This window comes from Cololabis saira, chromosome 3, assembly GCF_033807715.1.
Source record: "Cololabis saira isolate AMF1-May2022 chromosome 3, fColSai1.1, whole genome shotgun sequence".
Lineage (NCBI taxonomy): Eukaryota > Metazoa > Chordata > Actinopteri > Beloniformes > Belonidae > Cololabis > Cololabis saira.
In genome coordinates this window covers 7,196,089-7,220,372 of record NC_084589.1, presented here as the reverse complement: position 1 = coordinate 7,220,372, position 24,284 = coordinate 7,196,089, and the positions used below count along the sequence as shown (strand labels likewise).

At 41.9% G+C, this 24,284-nt stretch overlaps 1 protein-coding gene across 1 annotated transcript in view; it reads left to right on the top strand.

Annotated features, from left to right (window-relative positions):
• The first annotated feature begins 1,452 nt into the window (after nt 1-1,452).
• Nucleotides 1,453-24,284, top strand: part of LOC133440842 (adenylate cyclase type 3-like) — a 53,200-nt gene continuing 30,368 nt past the window's right edge. The window contains exons 1-7 of the mRNA XM_061718170.1: nt 1,453-2,438; nt 8,515-8,664; nt 9,607-9,737; nt 15,381-15,492; nt 18,283-18,410; nt 20,431-20,589; nt 22,114-22,279. Coding sequence (XP_061574154.1) covers nt 1,764-2,438; nt 8,515-8,664; nt 9,607-9,737; nt 15,381-15,492; nt 18,283-18,410; nt 20,431-20,589; nt 22,114-22,279 — 1,521 coding nt within the window. The 5' untranslated portion in view covers nt 1,453-1,763. The remainder of the gene's footprint in view (nt 2,439-8,514; nt 8,665-9,606; nt 9,738-15,380; nt 15,493-18,282; nt 18,411-20,430; nt 20,590-22,113; nt 22,280-24,284) is intronic.

The window sequence follows — 24,284 nt, the reverse complement described above, 5'->3', positions numbered from 1 at the left end:
TGTAATACTGTAGAACTGTAGTACTGGAGTACAGGAGTACTGGTCACCACAGAGCTTCTGCTTTGACCTGGGCTCTTCCAACAAACGTTGGTTGGAGGATCTCAGAGCTCTGCCAGGCTCACGCACCATTAAAAGCTGCGATAAATAAGGATGGGCAAGGCCGTTCAGAGCTTCAAAAACAAACATTAAAAGTTTAAAATCAACTCTAAACGAACAGGCAGCCAGTGAAGGGAATAGAGGACCGGGGTGATGTGCTCTCGTCTGGGTGTGTTTGTTAAAAGACGGGCAGCTGCATTTTGTACCAGCTGAAGACGCTAAAAGAAGATTGGGCGATGCCTGGTCCTCTTCACACACCCCTCTAACGCCAGCCAGAGCCAGGGAGCTGGGAAACCTCTCTCCTGGGGGGGCTCTCATTAGCAAGTGTGGAGCCTACACCCTTTTATTGGAAAAGTTCAATTACATTTTCATCCATCCATCCATCCATCCATTATCTTACCCGCTTTATCCCTTGCGGGGTCACGGGGGTCTGCTCAACACGCAAGCACAGGGAGAACATGCAAACTCCACACAGAAAGGCCCCTGCTGGGCCTGAGGCAACAGTGCTAACCACTAAGCCACCGTGCTGCCTATTACATTATCAATTAAATATTATTTCTATAGCGTCTATTTGGCAAGGCAAGTTTATTTATGTAGCACAATTCAACACAAGGTAATTCAAAGTGCTTTACATCAACATTAAAAGCGGCAAGACACAATTAAAACATAAATAACAAATAAAATGATAAGAAAAGAGGTAAAATAATAAAAAGCACAAGTTGTTAAAAAGTAGGGGCAGTAAAGTACAGCAGGTACATCTCATTCTTACAATGGCAAGAATTACGTTTCTATACGGTCAAAATGTACAAAGACCGGGTCAAATACAGTATTACAAAAGTAATCTGTAACAATTTGTAAAGTGAATTAAACCAATTTGACAATTCTATGCCACAATGCCTGTTTCACAACTGAAGAGAATTACGTTTCTATACGGTCAAAACCTACAAAGACCGGGTCAAATACAGTATTACAACAGAAGTTGTGTCTAGGATCTTTCCAGAGACCCAGAACATAAACCCCTGAGCAATTATTACATAAACAATGGCAGGTAAAAAGTCCACTAGTGGGAGAAAAATCTTAACTCAAACAGTGGCAAGAAAAACTTCCCCTTTAGGAGGAAGAAACCAGGACCTGGATCATAAGGGGGTAGAAACCTGGACCTGGACCTGGATCATAAGGGGCTAGAAACCTGGACCAGGACCTGGATCATAAGGGGGTAGAAACCTGGACCAGGACCTGGATCAGTTTTGTGTGTTATGTTTGTATGGTTTGTAAAGCAGTTTTCCACATGGGTGGGCCATTAACTTGTTTGTTTCTTTGGGTTTCAGGCTGGTCCACATGTCCCACCCAGAAAGATGGAGACTGAAGAAGCCCTGGCCGAACCACAGGTGGTCCAGGGTTTGTGAGAAACGGACTCCGAGGCTGCTGGGAAAGCTGAACGGGGGCACGTGCACCATGTTGGGACCACATTGATTTGGAGGCGTTGCTACATCAGTGTAGTCACCGTGATGAGGAGAGGTCCTGGCACTCCACGCGCTGCTGTGGTCCAGCTCACACATGAGAAGCTGCTAGCTCAGACGAGAAGCAGTGACGAGTGATGCCCACCTGGAGGGTTTAACGGCCAACACGCTGACAGAGCACCTCCACTTCCAGCAAACGGCAGCAGCATGCCCCGGAACCGAGCCTTTTCCGAGCCGGAGTACTCGGCGGAGTACTCGGCCGACTGCTCCGTGACGCTGCCATCCGACCCGGGGCAGGCGGTGGGGAGGACTCACGAGGTGACGGTGCGGAGCTCCGGCTGCTGCCTCTGCCTGCCGCGCTTCATGCGTCTGATGTTTGCGCCCGAGTCTCTGGAAAACCTGTACCAGACCTACTTCAGGCGACAGAGACACGAGACGCTGCTGGTCCTGGTGGTGTTCGCCGCCCTCTTCGACACCTACGTCATCATCATGTGTGCCGTGGTCTACACCGCCGACAAGCTGGCGTCGGTCGTGGTGGCATCGGTGGGACTGGCGGGAGACGTGTTCCTCTACCTGCTGTGCCGTTTTGGGCTTCTTCCGGACCGGATCTCCCGGAGGGTGGTGCCCTACGCCCTCTGGGTGCTTATAGCGGCTCAGATTTTCTGCTACCTCGGTCTGAACTACGCCCGCTTTCATCAGGCCAGCGACACGGTGGGCTGGCAGGCCTTCTTCAGCTTCTCCGTCTTCCTGACTCTGCCTCTGAGGCTCACGCCCATCGTTCTCATCACCGCCGTGTCCTGTGGGGTCCACACCCTGGTGCTGGGGGTCACCATCGCCCAGCAGCAGCAGGACAACCTCCAGGGGGCAGCACTGGGAAGACAGGTGAGTTGGACGGGTGGCCGGTTGATGTGGTGTGAGAGGAGAGGTAAACGGTTGATGTGCCCTGGGGGGAACACAGATGTTCACCTGTCTACCTGTAATTAACAACTCCTTATGGGATTTACTCAATCAGTAATTGTCTACTGCCTATGTGCCAGAGTTTTAAGGTTGCTGTTATTAAACCTTTAATTAAAAAAAACCTACTCTTGATCTAGCACTCTTTGATACTTTTAGACCTATACCTAATCTCTCTTTTACATCTGATGGTGGAGGTGTATCTGTCCTGGTCCTGGTGGATCTCAGTCTTGTATTTGATCCCAACATTTTACTACACGTGAACATGTTATTGGGATTAAAGGAATTGGATTAAACTGGTTTCAATTGTATTTACCTGATAGATTCCAGTTTAATGTAAATGAAGAGTTGTCCTCACGTACCAGACTTAATGGAGTTCTGCAGGGTTCAGTGTTTGGACCAGTTCTTTTCTCCTTATATTTGCATCTATTAGCTTATATTAAAGACGGCATTTCATTAATGTGTATTTCTATGCTGATGATACTCAGCTATACCTGTCCATGAAACCAGGGGACACCAACCCGTTGGACAGACTACAAGCTTGTCTTCAAGACATGAAGACCTGGATGACTCATATTGTCCGGCTATGTAGTTACTCTAGATCGGGTTTCTGCAACCTCTTTAGCTCTGACCTAGTGGCTCCTGGAGCTTTTTCAAAAATGTCTGAAAATGGAAATAGATGGGGGAGGGAAATATAATTTTTTGTTTTAATATCGTTTCTGTAGGAAGACAAACATGACACAAACATTCTGAACGTTTTCCAATGCTGTAAAAATGTGTAGAATAAATATGGAAAAGTGGATAAAAGTGGCTTAAATTTGAATAATTCACGTACTAATAAATTGAAAACTACAATTAAAAAAATTAATTAAAACATTAAAAAAAAACAAATCCTTAAAATATATACAAACTAAACAGTAGGAAGGTTTAATTACTTTAAATCTGGATTAAATGCTTTTTTAAAAATATTTTTGCTAGTGTTTCTATGTAATTTATGCTTAGTCATGTTAGTTGACCAAATTATGTCATTTAAATTGTGCGTTTCTACCAGGCAGTGGGCTGTTGTAAACAAACCGGCCAAAGGGATTGTTCCCAAAGGGAAAAAGAGAAAAATAACTGAGGAGAAAAGAGGATTCAACGTTTCTTGGACAGAATCATTTGCATTCATTGCCTGAATGTTTGCTCTGTAGCGAGAAGTTGTCCAATAACAAAGAGTCATGTGGAAAGACATTAGCAGCTACATTTGCTGTCGAGGACCCAGTTATAACTAATATAGAAACATGCAGCATGTGCTGCCTTCATTCTAAGTCTTATACAAGACTTAGAACTTTTTGCGGCTCCAGACATATTTGTTTTTTGTGTTTTTGGTCCAATATGGCTTTTTCAACATTTTGGGTTGCCGACCACTGCTCTAGATGGTACTACCTTGGTACTAGTACTACAGTCAGGAACCTGGGAGCTGATTTTGACCAGAATCTGTCCTCTGATCCACATATCAACCAGTTTCTAGGACGGCCTTCTTCCACCTTGGTAATATTGTTAAAATCAGGAACATCCTGTCTCTGACAGAAAAAATTATCCATGTATTTGTTACTTCAGGATTTGACTTTTGTAATTCTTTATTATGGGTTGTCCTAAAAACTGTTAAAAAAAAACAAAAAACTAACATTTCATCCAAAATGCTGAGGCCAGGGTTCTGAGTAGAAACAGCAGGAGAGATCATAGTCTACGTATAAAATCCAGAATAGAAGTTAAACTTATTTTCCTCACATATGAAGCTCTTAATGACCAACCTCCATCATATCTGAAAGAGCTCATAGTTCCAGGTTCTCCAAGCAGAGCTCTTGTATCTCAGACAGCAGGTTCACTTGTGGTTCCTGGAGGTTCTAACAGTAGAATGGGAGGTAGAACCTTCAGGTACCAGGTTCTTCTCCTCTGGAACCAGTTTATGTTCAGGAAGCAGACACCCTGGTAAGGGAAAGATTACTTTATTCGTTATTAATATTTAGAAGAAATGTATCCATATCCAAAACCCCGCAAGTTCTATACAAAAAACTATGTTACAGTTCAGAAAATCACAGCTATAGCACGAGACGTGGCCAGAGGTCATTTTTCACTGCCAAAAACAAAGACAATCTATAGTAAGAGAACGGTGATGTACAGAGCTATGTATGAATGGAACACTTTGAGCAAACTACTAGCATAAAATAATTCAAATTATAAGTAAAGAAACATCTCTTAAATAAATTCATATAAAACGTATTTAATTATTATTAAATGGCTATTGGTTTACTAAAAAATGGTCATTGGTTCAAGTTACGATAAGTGATCATAACTTAAACGCATTGTCGATGACTATACATTGTTTGAATTGGGTGATGCTATTTAAAGAATGTATGATTTTGTATTGTAATGCATTATATCAAAATTTTTAACGGAATGACTGTAACCTTAAAGGAGCTTGAGGCAGGATTTATGAAAAAAATGTGTATACGTTTGAAGTTTTCTAGTAATAATGTCAGATGAAGCGTTCCAAACCAAAAAGAATGAGCCCTCTAGTGTATCTCTCCGTTGCCTTGAACAGGCTGTGTGCTGCAAAATGTGCTGCAATTCGGAGGCTGAATTTCCCGCGCTGTCCTGTGGATGTGACGTCACATGACGCTGCATGCACATTCTCCCCGTTCTCCTGTGCCGTTTTCGCTGTTGGCTGCAGTACCCCCAACGGCCGTTGTGGTGAAGGGTGGCGCTAATGAGTCTTGTTTCTTAAAAGGAGCCTCAAGCTCCTTTTAATGTGAGTGTCAAAAGGATCACTGGTCTTATTGGACAGAAATCTAAAGTATATTTTGTAGTAGAATTTCTTTTTTTTTTTTTACTTTTTTTTTGTTCTATTTTTCTTTTCTTTTTCTTTACTACCTCTTTAGGTTTGCTTTTAATTTTTTGTCATGTACTGTATATTATGTGTCGGGCCCCAGGAAGAATAGCTACAGTTTTGCTGCAGCTAATGGGATCCAAATAAAACTATAAACCCTCCTCACCTTTAAGATAAAGGCAAGGCAAGTTTATTTATATAGCACAATTCAACACAAGGTAATTCAAAGTGCTTTACATTGACATTAAAAGCGGCAAGACATAATTAGACAGTAAATAACAAATAAGATTGAATAAAATTATGAATAAGATGATAAGAAAAGAAGTAAAATAATAAAAAGCACAAGCTGTTAAAAATAAGGGCAGTAGAGTCCAGCAGGTAAGTATTTAATTTAAGAATACGCTTCAGTAAACGGTAATAGTAAAGCTTCAAACCTTCCTGTTTGATAAAGATTATGGTTAGGGATGGATCAGGTGACATGAAATGCCCCTTGGTGATCCTGCTAGAGGCCTAGACTGCAGCACCAACCATGTCATTTCTTGGCTGAGGCTCAAGTGGAGTCTTATCTCCATTAACCTCCAGGTTAAAATGTCCAACTTTAGATCAGAAATAAACATATAAAGCCTGGTCCAAAAAAATGTTCTGATCTCAGTCATTTGATTTCACATCCATGACAAATCTGATAGGGGGGTCAATGTTTTTGTACGCGCCTGGAGAGTTTATAAAAAGCATTACATTTATTTCAAACATGATTGATTGACAGTCGGCTCAGCCAGTGGCTAACCGTTATCACTTCCTCATCCATAATCGTCATGCTACCGCGCTTAGCAAAGCAACCAGTCGCTTGTACTAGTCTAGCGTTGGCTAAACGAGGCAGTCATTTTTGATTTTGCCATGGAGTCAGTCAACATGTTAAACAGTATATTTGGCTATAAACGTGGAGATATTTCGCTGGGGATCCGTTGAAGGAGCTAGTAGCCAAAACTAATCTGGATTGACATACGGTTGGGGTTTTCCTGTTGACTTCCCGAGCAATACAGGTGTGCCCCAAATGAAGAAAATGAAGCTTCAAAACCGCTCTGCAGAAACAGTGGGTCATATGACTTAATGCTTTGTCCATGGGTTTAACAGTCTATGGATGTTGAGTTCAAGCATTTTTGTTGGCCAAATAGTAGAACCATGTCCAAGTCAAAAGAGGATTCCCATGAAGACGGCATCACTGGTCACCGTTTGGGTCTAAAAGCTCTGTAATAAGTCTGTAAATGAACCGGGAAAATACAGCTCTGTTTGTGAATGCTCTGATAAACTCTTCTCAGGTGAACACAGAACAGTCTTTGGTCTATGACCAGTGTAAACAAGGATTGAGGTGGAAGACAATGGGCTTATGTAATGTACCAGCATTGGCCTTTCTGCTGAGGGCCATGCATTCATTTGACATTGAGTTTTTCAGGTCGTTTACGACCTCGTACTGTTGGTTGTCAATACATGTCTATCTCATCAAAGCACACATTTCAGCTCTGAGAGCCTCTTCAGCTGAAGTTCACATGGGGTTTTTCTTTTTAACAATCTGAATTATATCAGCGGACAACTTCCTCCTACATTTTCCATTATGTTTTAAACCTACTTATAGAATATTCTGAACCCATCCTAGTATATTCCAAACCTATCCCAGTATAGTCTACACCAAGGGTGTCCAAAGTCGATCCTCGAGGGCCGGTGTCCTGCAGGTTTCAGATGTTTCCCTGCTTCAGTACACCGTGATAAAAGTAGCTGTGTCACCAACAGAGTTGTCCAGACCTTGATGGCAAGCTGGTGACGACCGTTAATTTGAATCAGGTGTTTTGAAGCAAGGAGACATCTAAAACATGCAGGACACCGGCCCTCGAGGACCGACTTTGGACACCCCTGGTCTACACCCATCTAAACGTGTCCCAGTATTTCGAAACCGGAAATGCGTTGCTAGTTTGCTACCAAGCAAACCAATCACAGCCCTCTCGGTCTGCGTTGGGTCGTAGTTCCATTTTTTGGGAGGTGCCGGTCAGGCTACGGCGTAGGCTACGGCGAGACTCCCGCGTAGCAGCGTACTCTACAGTGTAGGTTTAACACAGAACCAGAATTCAGCCTTATGTCTGGTTCTTGCGCAACTATTCACAGTTGACCAGAGGTCTGGGAACATGTCAGACCGCCGCAGACTCCGCACTGATCCACCTGTCAGTTTCCTGCTCCATTCGCTCATGAACAAGAGCCAAAGATACTTAGTCCTCAAATTGAGTGTGAATCCCCTCCCAGACCTGAAGAGAGCCATGGTCTCAGATTTGGAACTACTGATTGTCATTGCCTCCAATCTGAGCCTGTGGTTTTTAAACCCATTCCAGTATAGGTTTTTTTTTTTTTTTTTTTATATACCCATCCTAGAACATTTCAGATCAATTTCAGTATAATTTTAGGTTAAAATCTGACCTAAGGGGGCACGGTGGCGCAGCTGGTAGTGCAGCCGTCTCACAGCAAGAAGGTCCTAGGTTAAATTCCTGCGGGGGACGCTGTGGGTGCTGAAGTGCGTGTTAGTTCCCCCATGACTTCAGCGCCCACACCCTGGGTGGGGTTGGCGAAAGGGCCTTTCTGTGTGGAGTTTGCATGTTCTCCCCATGTTCCCTTGGGTAGCTAATGTGAGCTACTCTCACAAAACAGTCCTGGGCTATACATGCCCCCTCTGGCCAACCGGGGAACAGATGGGGTGGTGAGGATACGGCCGGAATAACGTGATCCTTCCATCGCTACGTCCGGCCAGAGAAACCTCACCCTGTCTGGTGAAAAGATGCTGCTCACTCCTCAGGTTAAGGAGGAGACCTGAGCTCAGTGCAGGAACTCCCAGGGTTGGTAGAGGATGGCAATGCCCAGGACTGTCTAGGTAGGAGCACTGGGTGATAAAATGGGGGAAAAAAAAAATCTACCCTAATAGATCTCGTTCGTCTGTTATTTTCTTGACACCCCTGAGCAAATGCCATACTGGTGCAAAGGTGTGGGTATAGAAGGCTTTCCTGTCCCATGTTTTTTTCCCATCCTTTGTTTTGGCATGCTTTATTATGACATCCTTTGCTGCAGACTCTGATGGTTTCATCGTTTTCTGTTTTCCAGCTTCTGGCAAACATCATGATCTATGTGTGCACCATCACCGTGGGGGTCATGTCCTACTACATGGCTGACAGGAAGCATCGGAAGGCTTTTCTGGAGGCGAGGCAGTCGCTGGAGGTGAAGCTGAACCTGGAGGAACAGAGCCAGCAGCAGGTCAGCGCAGCTCTACACAGATGAACAGTGTTTAATCCTACCAACTGTAAATCCTGTATTATCCACCCATGTTTCATGCTCTTCTAAATGTATCTACCAGGTGGAAAAAAGGGGAAAGAATAACTTTTCCAGATAATAATTCAGTCTCAAAAAACATAGATTGGGTTCTGACGCATGTTTCACATGGCTTTTTGTAAGTTAACTAGTTTAAAAACCCAAACCAAAAAGAAGTGATAGGGATGAAACCAGTCCCAGTAAGAGATAATGGGGAGGAACCTAGACCTTAAGTGGTTATTTTGATCTTCTTCTGTTCCTAATATACCAGAATGGCGCCACTCTAGTGGCAGCCTGTTGCTCTTCTAAGGCCCCTACACACTGCACCATTTCTGGCCATCTCAGATAGGTGTTACTTCAAATAAATATGTGTAAGTTTAATTTTTGGTATATTTATTTAACAACTGCCAAGTACACCACGACAACTGCTTCGACCTCAGCCCAAACCGACACTAAAAAGAGCAGCAGTGCCCCCTACTGGTGAGACCTAAATGGTAAACATTAACAGCAAAGACTTGGGCCCAGTCCCAATCCCCCCTAGTCCTACTTTTCATCCCTACCCCTAAATTTTGCGTGTTCCCGTGAGGGTAGTGGTGTCCCAATTCCTCTTTGCATGTAGGGCTAGTGGACATAACGAGGGCTAGTGTGTATCAATCTAGCCCTTCACAGCGAGGGATTTCAGGAGTATAGCCAGTAACGGACAAACCCACCATAGGGTAACGGTAACTGGGTTATTTGGTTTGAAGTGTAACGCACTACAGTATTAGTTACTGACAAAAGTAACTGCGTTACCAGTAACGCATTTCTATCCAACACTGGTGTGATCACAGGAAAGACATGTGTAATCTGAGCACGTCTTGGCTCATCATGTTGGTCTGTCCTCTCCAGGAGCGTCTGCTGCTATCCATTCTTCCCAAGCACATTGCTGACGAGATGCTTCAGGACATGAAGAAGGAGCCCAGTCAGAAGGAGATGCAGCAGTTCAACACCATGTACATGTACCGGCATGAAAACGTCAGGTGAGTCCGGCCAGAAAGTGATCATCAACCAACAAGTGAACACAAGGGGACTGGCTAACACCTTTGTTTGGAAAATGTAAGCCGTCTACAACTGGTCTTCAGTGAGGATCTTCTGAGATCAGCGTTAATTTTTGTGGCACGTTAATGTGTCTCCGTGGTATGCCAACATGTCTGTGTTTAGGTATCGTTAACAAGTCTCTGATCGTGTCAGTGATGTTAACGAGTCTCTGTGATCGTGTCAGTGATATTAACGAGTCTTTGTGATCGTGTCAGTGATATTAACGAGTCTCTGTGATCGTGTCAGTGATGTTAACGAGTCTCTGATCGTGTCAGTGATGTTAACGAGTCTCTGTGCTCGTGTCAGTGATGTTAACGAGTCTTTGTGATCGTGTCAGTGATGTTAACGAGTCTCTGTGATCGTGTCAGTGATATTAACGAGTCTCTGTGATCGTGTCAGTGATATTAACGAGTCTTTGTGATCGTGTCAGTGATATTAACGAGTCTCTGATCGTGTCAGTGATGTTAACGAGTCTCTGTGATCGTGTCAGTGATATTAACGAGTCTCTGATCGTGTCAGTGATATTAACGAGTCTCTGATCGTGTCAGTGATGTTAACGAGTCTCTGTGATCGTGTCAGTGATATTAACGAGTCTCTGATCGTGTCAGTGATATTAACGAGTCTCTGTGATCGTGTCAGTGATATTAACGAGTCTCTGATCGTGTCAGTGATGTTAACGAGTCTCTGTGATCGTGTCAGTGATATTAACGAGTCTCTGTGATCGTGTCAGTGATATTAACGAGTCTCTGTGATCGTGTCAGTGATATTAACGAGTCTCTGATCGTGTCAGTGATATTAACGAGTCTCTGTGATCGTGTCAGTGATATTAACGAGTCTCTGATCGTGTCAGTGATATTAACGAGTCTGTGATCGTGTCAGTGATATTAACGAGTCTCTGATCGTGTCAGTGATATTAACGAGTCTCTGTGATCGTGTCAGTGATATTAACGAGTCTCTGTGATCGTGTCAGTGATATTAACGAGTCTCTCTGATCGTGTCAGTGATATTAACGAGTCTCTGATCGTGTCAGTGATATTAACGAGTCTCTGTGATCGTGTCAGTGATATTAACGAGTCTCTGTGATCGTGTCAGTGATATTAACGAGTCTCTCTGATCGTGTCAGTGATATTAACGAGTCTCTGATCGTGTCAGTGATATTAACGAGTCTGTGATCGTGTCAGTGATATTAACGAGTCTCTGTGATCGTGTCAGTGATATTAACGAGTCTCTGATCGTGTCAGTGATATTAACGAGTCTCTGATCGTGTCAGTGATATTAACGAGTCTCTGTGATCGTATCAGTGATATTAACGAGTCTCTGTGATCGTGTCAGTGATATTAACGAGTCTCTGATCGTGTCAGTGATATTAACGAGTCTCTGTGATCGTGTCAGTGATATTAACGAGTCTCTCTGATCGTGTCAGTGATATTAACGAGTCTCTGATCGTGTCAGTGATATTAACGAGTCTCTGTGATCGTGTCAGTGATATTAACGAGTCTCTGTGATCGTGTCAGTGATATTAACGAGTCTCTCTGATCGTGTCAGTGATATTAACGAGTCTCTGATCGTGTCAGTGATATTAACGAGTCTCTGTGATCGTGTCAGTGATATTAACGAGTCTCTCTGATCGTGTCAGTGATATTAACGAGTCTCTGATCGTGTCAGTGATATTAACGAGTCTCTGTGATCGTGTCAGTGATATTAACGAGTCTCTGTGATCGTGTCAGTGATATTAACGAGTCTCTGATCGTGTCAGTGATATTAACGAGTCTCTGTGATCGTGTCAGTGATATTAACGAGTCTCTGTGATCGTGTCAGTGATATTAACGAGTCTCTGATCGTGTCAGTGATATTAACGAGTCTCTGTGATCGTGTCAGTGATGTTAACGAGTCTCTGATCGTGTCAGTGATATTAACGAGTCTCTGTGATCGTGTCAGTGATATTAACGAGTCTCTGATCGTGTCAGTGATATTAACGAGTCTCTGATCGTGTCAGTGATATTAACGAGTCTCTGATCGTGTCAGTGATGTTAACGAGTCTCTGATCGTGTCAGTGATATTAACGAGTCTCTGATCGTGTCAGTGATGTTAACGAGTCTCTGATCGTGTCAGTGATGTTAACGAGTCTCTGATCGTGTCAGTGATATTAACGAGTCTCTGTGATTGTGTCAGTGATATTAACGAGTCTCTGATCGTGTCAGTGATATTAACGAGTCTCTGATCGTGTCAGTGATGTTAACGAGTCTCTGATCGTGTCAGTGATGTTAACGAGTCTCTGTGATCGTGTCAGTGATATTAACGAGTCTCTGATCGTGTCAGTGATGTTAACGAGTCTCTGATCGTGTCAGTGATATTAACGAGTCTCTGTGATTGTGTCAGTGATATTAACGAGTCTCTGATCGTGTCAGTGATATTAACGAGTCTCTGTGATTGTGTCAGTGATATTAACGAGTCTCTGATCGTGTCAGTGATGTTAACGAGTCTCTGTGATCGTGTCAGTGATATTAACGAGTCTCTCTGATCGTGTCAGTGATATTAACGAGTCTCTGATCGTGTCAGTGATATTAACGAGTCTCTGTGATCGTGTCAGTGATATTAACGAGTCTGTGATCGTGTCAGTGATATTAACGAGTCTCTGTGATCGTGTCAGTGATATTAACGAGTCTCTGTGATCGTGTCAGTGATGTTAACGAGTCTCTGATCGTGTCAGTGATATTAACGAGTCTCTGATCGTGTCAGTGATATTAACGAGTCTCTGTGATCGTGTCAGTGATATTAACGAGTCTCTGATCGTGTCAGTGATATTAACGAGTCTGTGATCGTGTCAGTGATATTAACGAGTCTCTGTGATCGTGTCAGTGATGTTAACGAGTCTCTGTGATCGTGTCAGTGATATTAACGAGTCTCTGTGATCGTGTCAGTGATATTAACGAGTCTCTCTGATCGTGTCAGTGATATTAACGAGTCTCTGATCGTGTCAGTGATATTAACGAGTCTCTGTGATCGTGTCAGTGATATTAACGAGTCTCTGATCGTGTCAGTGATATTAACGAGTCTGTGATCGTGTCAGTGATATTAACGAGTCTCTGTGATCGTGTCAGTGATATTAACGAGTCTCTGTGATCGTGTCAGTGATATTAACGAGTCTCTGATCGTGTCAGTGATATTAACGAGTCTCTGTGATCGTGTCAGTGATATTAACGAGTCTCTCTGATCGTGTCAGTGATATTAACGAGTCTCTGATCGTGTCAGTGATATTAACGAGTCTCTGTGATCGTGTCAGTGATATTAACGAGTCTCTGATCGTGTCAGTGATATTAACGAGTCTCTGTGATCGTGTCAGTGATATTAACGAGTCTCTGATCGTGTCAGTGATATTAACGAGTCTCTGTGATCGTGTCAGTGATATTAACGAGTCTCTGATCGTGTCAGTGATATTAACGAGTCTCTGATCGTGTCAGTGATATTAACGAGTCTCTGTGATCGTGTCAGTGATATTAACGAGTCTCTGTGATCGTGTCATTGATATTAACGAGTCTCTGATCGTGTCAGTGATGTTAACGAGTCTCTGATCGTGTCAGTGATATTAACGAGTCTCTGATCGTGTCAGTGATGTTAACGAGTCTCTGATCGTGTCAGTGATATTAACGAGTCTCTGTGATCGTGTCAGTGATGTTAACGAGTCTCTGATCGTGTCAGTGATATTAACGAGTCTCTGTGATCGTGTCAGTGATATTAACGAGTCTCTGATCGTGTCAGTGATATTAACGAGTCTCTGTGATCGTGTCAGTGATATTAACGAGTCTGTGATCGTGTCAGTGATATTAACGAGTCTCTGTGATCGTGTCAGTGATATTAACGAGTCTCTGTGATCGTGTCAGTGATGTTAACGAGTCTCTGATCGTGTCAGTGATATTAACGAGTCTCTGATCGTGTCAGTGATATTAACGAGTCTCTGTGATCGTGTCAGTGATATTAACGAGTCTCTGATCGTGTCAGTGATATTAACGAGTCTGTGATCGTGTCAGTGATATTAACGAGTCTCTGTGATCGTGTCAGTGATGTTAACGAGTCTCTGTGATCGTGTCAGTGATATTAACGAGTCTCTGTGATCGTGTCAGTGATATTAACGAGTCTCTCTGATCGTGTCAGTGATATTAACGAGTCTCTGATCGTGTCAGTGATATTAACGAGTCTCTGTGATCGTGTCAGTGATATTAACGAGTCTCTGATCGTGTCAGTGATATTAACGAGTCTGTGATCGTGTCAGTGATATTAACGAGTCTCTGTGATCGTGTCAGTGATATTAACGAGTCTCTGTGATCGTGTCAGTGATATTAACGAGTCTCTGATCGTGTCAGTGATATTAACGAGTCTCTGTGATCGTGTCAGTGATATTAACGAGTCTCTCTGATCGTGTCAGTGATATTAACGAGTCTCTGATCGTGTCAGTGATATTAACGAGTCTCTGTGATCGTGTCAGTGATATTAACGAGTCTCTGATCGTGTCAGTGATATTAACGAGTCTCTGTGATCGTGTCAGTGATATTAACGAGTCTCTGATCGTGTCAGTGATATTAACGAGTCTCTGTGATCGTGTCAGTGATATTAACGAGTCTCTGTGATCGTGTCATTGATATTAACGAGTCTCTGATCGTGTCAGTGATGTTAACGAGTCTCTGATCGTGTCAGTGATATTAACGAGTCTCTGATCGTGTCAGTGATGTTAACGAGTCTCTGATCGTGTCAGTGATATTAACGAGTCTCTGTGATCGTGTCAGTGATGTTAACGAGTCTCTGATCGTGTCAGTGATATTAACGAGTCTCTGTGATCGTGTCAGTGATATTAACGAGTCTCTGATCGTGTCAGTGATATTAACGAGTCTCTGTGATCGTGTCAGTGATATTAACGAGTCTCTGATCGTGTCAGTGATATTAACGAGTCTCTGATCGTGTCAGTGATATTAACGAGTCTCTGATCGTGTCAGTGATATTAACGAGTCTCTGTGATCGTGTCAGTGATATTAACGAGTCTCTGTGATCGTGTCAGTGATATTAACGAGTCTCTGATCGTGTCAGTGATATTAACGAGTCTCTGTGATCGTGTCAGTGATATTAACGAGTCTCTGTGATCGTGTCAGTGATATTAACGAGTCTCTGTGATCGTGTCAGTGATATTAACGAGTCTCTGTGATCGTGTCAGTGATATTAACGAGTCTCTGATCGTGTCAGTGATATTAACGAGTCTCTGTGATCGTGTCAGTGATATTAACGAGTCTCTGTGATCGTGTCAGTGATATTAACGAGTCTCTGTGATCGTGTCAGTGATATTAACGAGTCTCTGATCGTGTCAGTGATATTAACGAGTCTCTGATCGTATCAGTGATATTAACGAGTCTCTGTGATCGTGTCAGTGATATTAATGAGTCTCTGTGATCGTGTCAGTGATATTAACGAGTCTCTGTGATCGTGTCAGTGATGTTAACGAGTCTCTGTGATCGTGTCAGTGATGTTAACGAGTCTCTGTGAGTCTCTAACGTTATCCGACCATCTCATTGATTGAAAGTTTCTCTTTTGTCCTGCAGTATTCTGTTCGCCGACATCGTCGGCTTCACCCAGCTGTCGTCGTCTTGCAGCGCTCAGGAACTCGTCAAGCTCCTGAATGAGTTGTTTGCCCGCTTTGACAAGTTGGCTGCCGTAAGTTTTATTCTACCTACACTCGCAGGGGCGAAAATCCCGGGGGGGACAGGGGGGACAAGTCCCCCCCCATTAGTAAAGCTGTCCCCCCCTAGAATAATTTGAGACAGAATTAATAATTTTGGAACAATGCAGTACTATTTAGTAGTGATGCACCAACATGAAAATTGTGGCCGAAACCGAAATCGAAAATAATAATAAGCAGTAAAATCTCATTACACTTAAAACAAGAGTCATCACCAGAAAAATAACTTATTTGACAATTTTCACCTGTTTCAAGTAATTTTTCACTTGAAATAAGTAGAAAAATCTGCCAGTGCGACAAGATTTATCTTATAAGCAAAACAATCTTGTTCCACTAGCAGATTTTTAAGTGAAAATCTACTTGAAACAGGTGAAAATTGTTGTTTTTTTCCAGTGATGAGTCTTGTTTTAAGTGTAATGAGATTTTTTTTTACTAAAAATTAGACATTTTAACTTGAAATAAGACAAATATTCTTGTTAAGATGTTGGGTTTTTGCAGTGTATTATGTCAGATGTGCTGTATTATTGCACCTTCCACCTAATACCATTGTTTTGTATTGCTCTAAGAAAGGTCTTCTGCCTGTTTGCGAGATAGAGTTGAAAATGTCAAAATGCTGTATTAAAGGAAGGCTAAAACTTTTATTCCTTGTCCCCCCCTGGATTTATTCTCTAAAATTTTACTGTTTATTGTCCCCCCCAACTATGAAACGGGATTTTCGCCCCTGTACACTCGTATGATGTTTGAACCTTGTACTGCGTCATATAGATAGATTTAGGTAGACTGTCCATCCATTATTTTAACATTTTCATCTCCGGGTGCTGGTTGACAGGAAAAATGAACCCAACAGGAGAACTGTCTCCTGAAATAACAAAAGCATCATAAAACTCAGAAAGGTTATTCAACAAAGGACTTTCCCGCCGCCTGGGTCTGAGATGGGCTGGCTTTCAATGCTTCGTAGTCCAAGTTCGAAAGCAGAAAATGACTAACAAAAGAGCAGAAACCAGAGTGAATGTTTGTTAGTTAACTGAGAAATCAGCTGAAGGAACTTCCACAAAGAGCAATTCCAAACATAAGACAAGGCAATGCAAGTTTATTTATATAGCACAACTCAACACAAGGTAATTCAAAGTGCTTTACATTAACATTAAAGGCTGCAAGACACAATTTAACAGTAAATAACAAATAAAATGAAATAAAATGATAAGAAAAGAGGTAAAATAATAAAAAGCACAAGTCATTAAAAAGTAAGGGCAGTAGATCCAGCAGGTTCATCTCATTCTTACAATGGCAAGAATTACGTTTCTATACGGTCAAAACGTACAAAGACCGGGTCAAATACAGTATTACAAAAGTAATCTGTAACAATTCTTACAGTGAATTAAACCAATTTGGCAATTCTATGCCACAATGTCTGTTTCCAGGCCTTATTTCACACAACTGACGAGAATTACGTTTCTATACGGTCAAAACGTACAAAGACCGTCATTAATCATCCATCATTAACAATTAACAATTAACACAGGGAGATGAACAGCATCGTTGATGACCTGGTATTTTATGATACTTCTCAGTCCATCAATGAAGTTGTCAGAAAGAGCCTTCAAAGCTTTTCTCCAGGAATTGCAGATCAACGCCATGACATGAGCAGAAATCAGCCCAGATGCTAATCTGACTGAGCATTTCTGGTCCATGACCCGGCTTCATCCTGCAGAACTGAGACCAACCTGTGTTGCAGATCTGAAATAGAAGACCTTGTTTATTCACAAATGAGATGAAGTTGAGGAGAAAAAAAACATCTTGGGTTCATAGTGACAGTATATTACGGAAGAGTATTAGGGCCAGGCAGGAGAAAAATTAAAATAATATTTTAGAGGAGGAAGATTTTTTTTTTCATTATGCACTTTGAGAAAAAAGTCGAAATGTCGAGAAAAAGTCGAAATGTCGAGATTAATGTTGAAATACAATTTCGAGAAAAAAGTCGAAATCACCAGATTAATGCTGAAATACAATTTCAAGAATAAAGTCGAAAATTTCGCCTTTTTTCTCAACATTTCAACTTTATTCGCAACATTTTGACTTTTTTCTCGAAATTGTACTATACGTTTTTTAAATACAAGGGACAAAGAGATTTTTGACTGATGAATGTTTTTATCTTAGTTTTCAGGGTATCCTTGTTGACCAGTCAGGGCTGCGGTACAGATGTATTTCCCATGATGCATCATTGTTTCTAACTAACCTCAGCAAATGAATGGGACAGAACTGGAAACATCCTGTGTATGTCACCATTTGTCCCAGCATTCACCTCCTACGGGGTAAAGCAACAGGAAAAATTGCACCAGGTTTTAGCAGGTCTCTCAGCTCTTCAGTTGCTGAACGTCCGTAAGATGACGTAGATGTCTTTTAGGGATGCCCCGATACCATTTTTTTCACATGAGTACGAGTATTGTAATTTGTGTACCACTAAAATAACTAGGCTAAAAATGCAATGAAAAATGCAATAAATTGGAAGACCGGTTTTATTTGCAACAGATAAATTCAATAAAAAAAAAGAAAATGAGTAGAATAACTGTTTTAAACAAAACATCTCCCCTAGAGTCACTTATCAGTAACTACCACAACAATGAAGTGGTATCGGTATTGGAGAATATTTGCGAGTACGAGTGTATGAGAGCAGTATCGGCCCCGATACCAGTATCGGTATCGGGGCTTCCCTAATGTCTTTGTCTGATCTTTGCGTTCGTCTGTCTCTGCATCTCCGCCGTCAGAAATACCACCAGCTGAGGATTAAGATCCTGGGAGACTGCTACTACTGCATCTGCGGGCTGCCGGACTACCGGGAGGACCACGCCGCCTGCTCCATCATGATGGGCCTGGCCATGGTGGAGGCCATCTCGTGAGTGGACGCATGAGACGTCAGGAACCCGCTCATTTCTGCTTCCACGCTCAACATTATTAGCAATAATTCACCAGAGACTGCAGTTTCATAACCTTTAGTATCATCTTTTTTTATTTTTTTGTGGTTCTAGTGGCCCTTTATTGAAGTTGCAGACAGGAAGGGGGTAGAGAGAGAGGATGGGGATGACATGCAGCAAAGGTGCACAGGCTGGGATTCAAACCTGCAACCACTACAGGACTGTAGTATCAGTATATGAGCTGCTGCTTAACCCACTGCACCACCGAGCGGCCCGACCTTTAGTTTAGTCTTTGATGAAGGCAAACATGTGCATGCACGGCTTTTGACCAATCACAGTCAAGAAGGCCATTGCTTCTCTCCCATCACATTGATTTAAACTAAGGAGGGGCAGAAAATAGTTACAACAGTGTCACCAAGGGCATCACTGGTCCTTAATGCTCTAGTACTGGGTTCCATATCCTGGAGATCTTCAGAAGAATGCCAGATAGTTCATGTCTCAGTCTTTCAACCAAGCCCCAAACTTGGGGCTGAATCAGATTTCCACAGTTTTAGGATACATCTGTTGGCGATCATCATGCCAAGTGTCAGGGCAATATCTATGTTTCGGTACAAGTTTTCCATAGTGGCAAAATAGGGCAAATAAAGCAAATAGAGCCGTTTCAGGATCAGGTGTTACAGTAATCTTGAAGAGACCAAAAAGTGTACAGTTTCGAGCAGGTGAAGACTATTTCTAAGCCTCCAATGATATAATATACTGTCTAACATTAAGTCAAGTTGCCAAGTGAGCCAGAAGTTGCTAAACTATGTTGTGATCCATTTTATGTAACGGAAAGCTTGTCTGCATCAGTGTTTTAACCAAAGGTGGGTAGAGTAGCCAAAAATTGTACTCAAGTAAAAGTACTTGGTGAAAAAACTACTCAAGTACTGAGTAACTGTTGAGTAACGTCTGATTTATTTTTTTAACGCAACCCTTCAAACAAAATAATAATCTTCAGGCAAATTAAATCAATAAAATAATAAAATAAATTAAAATTAATACAAAATAAAAAATAGCTTACATTAAAATAATCTTAAAGTAAATTCAAGTACTTTAATAAATAATAAAATAATAACAGAATAAAAAAATAAATTAAGTACAAGTAGCACAAAATTTCAAGCATTTGTACTTTTCTTTTTTAACCAGGCAGAACTAGAACAAGCCCATGAACTCATAGAAACTCTGTGTGTGTTTGAGTCTGTGTAAATGTGACAAAACATGCAAAAACTAACATTTTTCCCAAAGAATCCATCAGTGATGTCATGAGATTGACGCGTACGCGGATAAAAGGGATAAAAGAAAAGTAACAGCTCAACGTAGCCTAATGTAGCGGAGTAAGAGGAACAGTTTCTTCTTCACAAATCTACTCAAGTAAAAGTAAAAGGTATAGTGATTCAAAACTACTCCTAAAAGTACAAAATATCCCAAAACTTACTCAAGTAAATGTAACGGAGTAAATGTAACTCGTTACTACCCACCTCTGGATTTAACATTAAGCATTGGGCTTCCAGTTCAGTACAGAGTAGCAGTAACCCCTCATCCTCCATCCATCAAGGTTGTGTGAGAACACAGAACCTCAGAGGTGGATGCTGCTTCATAATTATAGCTTTTACCACATCCATCCTGTGACTGCTCTTATCAGTCAGACACTCTCGGAAATCAAAAAGTATAGTAACCATCAGTTAAAACACTGAAAAAAGACATTCCCTACATTTTGGTGGCCCTCAGCCAGTAGATGGCTCCTCCAGGTTACTAGGCAACATGGTCCACTGAGTGGCTGTTATGCATCTGCCTCTAAAAGTATTGTGAGGTCTTTTTCTCCGATTTGATGTTGATCGGGTGCTTGAAATGAGCTCTGTATTAGCTGGATTTATGGCTTGGACATGGATTTCTGAGCTTTGTTTCCGTTTTTCAGCAGCTTCATGCTGCTGCTGATTCACTTCCTCTGTCAATCATCGTCAGGTATGTGCGGGAGAAAACCCAGACGGACGTGGACATGAGGGTCGGGGTGCACAGCGGCACTGTCCTGGGAGGAGTTCTGGGCCAGAAACGCTGGCAGTACGACGTCTGGTCCACCGACGTCACCGTGGCCAACAAGATGGAGGCCGGAGGCATTCCAGGGTAAGAAGAGTTTTTATTTTTACTTATTTCTTTATTTCATTCATTAAAAGAAAAACAAAACAGCTCAATATAATTACAACAAATCTCTTTCCTTGAATGAAAGGGAACAGAAAGAAGACTAAGCTTATTTTATCTGCCCCTTTTTCCTAAGAAATCAAATTTCAATTAATGTAATAATTAAATAAAACAAATTACAAATAACGCAATAAAAAAACACTTTTCAATAAACGTAATTAAAAAAAAAAAACAAAAAAAAAAACAAACAAACGTCAAACACAGATAGTCGTATTCTTTTTGATTCAAAGAAAAAAATATGACAATAATGCTAAAAAGAGAGAGAAAAAAAAGAAAACCCACCTAACATAACAATTTTCATGATATTTCTTCATCAAACTGGCTTTTATTATTCTTTTAAATGTAATGTTTGATTTGCATTCTTTGGCTTCTGTATCCAGATTGTTCCATAAACTGATACCTTTTACAGAAACACAACGTTCCAATAATTTCAACCTGAATTTTGTTTTTTTAAAGATCTCTGTTCCTTATAAGTTATACTTATTTTCTCCTTTTTCATTTTTTTTTCTGTATATTGATTGGCAACATTTCTTATGAGCTTTCCACATAATTTGCATAATTCTGTGGTCCACTAATTCAAGAAATTAGAAATTATTCCTTCAGTTTTAACTGAAGGAATAATGGATTTGATGGAAGATCACCCTGGAGAAGTTGGAAGCTCGGCTTGGCGGGAAGTGATTACAAATTCGACTGATTGGAGTCGCCATTGATGAACCAGGGACTGAAGGCAGACGGAAAATTACTGTGGCTGCCTGTTTTCAATATAATTGTTGATCCTATAATCTGGCCTTGACAGAGCGGTTTTTGGCCGATCGCTCTGGTCACAATCTTCCTGGTGGAATGTAAACAAGGTGACTCTGCCCCCACTACTAACCCTCCCCCTCTCCCACAAACACCTGTGGATCCCTGTTTTCAGAACTGCCTGATAACATCAAGGACATTTGGCTGAGAGCAGCTCTGGGCGAAGGTTCAGGGACTCATCGCTTCACATACACTTACTGATAAACACACACACCTCCTTCAACTCAACGCCTTCCTCGGCCCCTCCCTCTTATCAGCCCCCCCCAACAGTCTCCGGGTTTCGAGCGGATGATGTCTGTTGCTCTGTGTGCTGCTGAGGTGTTTTTTTCACCTTGATACTGTGTATATACTCAGTGTGAAGATGTTTCCCCCCCCCCCCCCCCCCCCCCCCCCCCCATCCCAGTGTTACCCTTTGGAAAACAGGCGCACAATACCATCGTGCCGCCACCGGTGTATCCGAAGTTTTCTAAGCTGACTTAATAAACTTGATTCTGATAAACTTGATTCTGATTCTGATTCTGAAGATGGTCACTTCCAGTAAGAACCGTGTCTGTTGCAGGAAGAACCAGGTCCTCGATTTGTTTAACTTAAACTTGCATTCTGAACAGATGAGACACTTTCTGATCTTCTGACCTCTGTGTGCACCAGGCGCGTGCACATCTCTCAGAGCACCATGGAATGTCTTCACGGGGAATTCGATGTGGAGCCGGGGAACGGCGGCGAGCGCTGCGATTACCTGAGGGAGCGGGGCATCGAGACCTACCTGGTGGTGGTTCCTAAAGGACCGCTGCGGAAAAACGGCATCAGTGGCGTGGTGAGTCCCGCCTGCTCAACCCTCCAGACACCCACCGTGACGTCAAATGTCACCCCATACTTGGTAAAACTTTATCCTTATAGACATGAGATCAGGCACTTCAGCGGTCTCAGAATTATGCTGGATTCACACTGAAAGTGTGAAAAATCTCCTGTGGAGGCTCAGGACGCCGGCATAACTGCTTGATAGTCTGTCGAGGCCTGCAGTGGGCGGGGCCTGCAGTGGGCGGGGCTTTCAAGCTGCAGAACTGGAGGGAACAAAGTGCATATAGTCTACATATATTTATATATAGCATCTTCCGTTTCCTATTTCACCATGGATCACACTTTGGGAAGCCTTTTTTCATATTTCAGCATTATCTCTGCATAGAAAGGAGTGAGTTTTGATGATCCTTAACCAGGTTGGTCCTGGATCAACAGCAACCACACTGCAAAAACTCAAAATCTTACCAGGAATATTTGTCTTATTTCTAGTTAAAATGTCTAATTTTTAGTAAAAAAAAAAAAAACAAGAGTAATCACTGGAAAAAACAACAATTTTCACCTGTTTCAAGTAGATTTTCACTTGAAATAAGTAGAAAAATCTGCCAGTGGAACAAGATTTTTTTGCTTGTAATGAGAAGATAAATCTTGTCCCACTGGCAGATTTTTCTACTTATTTCAAGTGAAAATTTACTTGCTGCGCCGCATGCGGCTCTTTGCCCGGTGTCATGCTCTTGCAACTTTATTTGGTAGGTGCAGTGAAAGACAGACACGTCGGAAGTGGGGGAAAAATATGCCGCGACTGGAATCCAACCCGCGTCGCTGTACAGGGGAAGGTTTACATGAGTCACCTGCTCAACCCGTTGAGCCATACGGGCGCGCGCTCCTGTTGAATTTTGCGTTTGTGGTGCACTCTCAAAATGGCAGGGAAAAATGCGCAGCCAAACTTTAATTTAATAACTATTAATATATATTATATACATACATATTAATTTTTAAGCAACACATCCCGACAGGCCGTGGCTACGCTCACACAGCTGAGGGGCGTTCTCCGGCCCGATGCGAAGTGATGTATTGCTTTTATAAAACGGTTACCAATAATGTAAATATGAAAGAGGAACTCACAGTATATTTTATGTGGTTTTTAATTAATCAGAAATACATATTATCCAGTAAAAATAGCTCCACTGTGGAAAAAAGTAGTCCCATCTCTCCAGATGTAGCTCCGCATGTCGGAGACAGGAACTCCTAAATCCATTCATCCATCGTTAGCTCCTCCCCGGAGATCAAGGTTTACCGTGGACATGGCAGATTAATTGTTAACAAAAATAAAAAAATATACTTTAACACCAGCTACTTTTGCTACCTGCTGTAACCGTCAAAAAATATGTAACAGTTGGTTGTTGTCATTGATACAGTGTTGCTTCCCTGACGCGGAATGATATGCTGTGATAAGGCCGTAGAATAGAAGCCGTGGTTTTAATGAAAAAAAAATCGCTTTCCGTCTGAACAACCGCAAAGTCTTGAGGTGTCTGTGCAAAGACGACAAACTAATACCAATACCATCTATATAACTTAAAGACAAGAGTATCTCTGAATGTTTCAAACCAAAAGCAAAATAAAACTGGACAGGTGGAAAATGTTTGCTTCCATGAAATCCTGCTCTCAAGTGAATGACAGCTTCTTGCATGTTGTGAGGCATCTGCTTAATTCAGAAAAACAGAGCAGATTTTTTTTCATTAAAACTTTTCTCAGAATTCTGAGATAATTATCTCGTTAATTCAGAAAAACAGAGCAGATTTTTATTTCTCAAGTGAGAGTAGCCACTCAGAAAATTCAGGGGCCTGATAAAACTGTTAAAAAAAACAGAGTTCAAATAAATCCCACTTACTGCAACAACACAGCATGTGCACAGTTCATTGGTGTTATTGCTTGTATGAAAAAGCAGTACATTGCTATTACTGTAAATTATCTGTGTTTATTGCTAAATTATCAGTAATGCAGTTAATATAGACAAAATTATG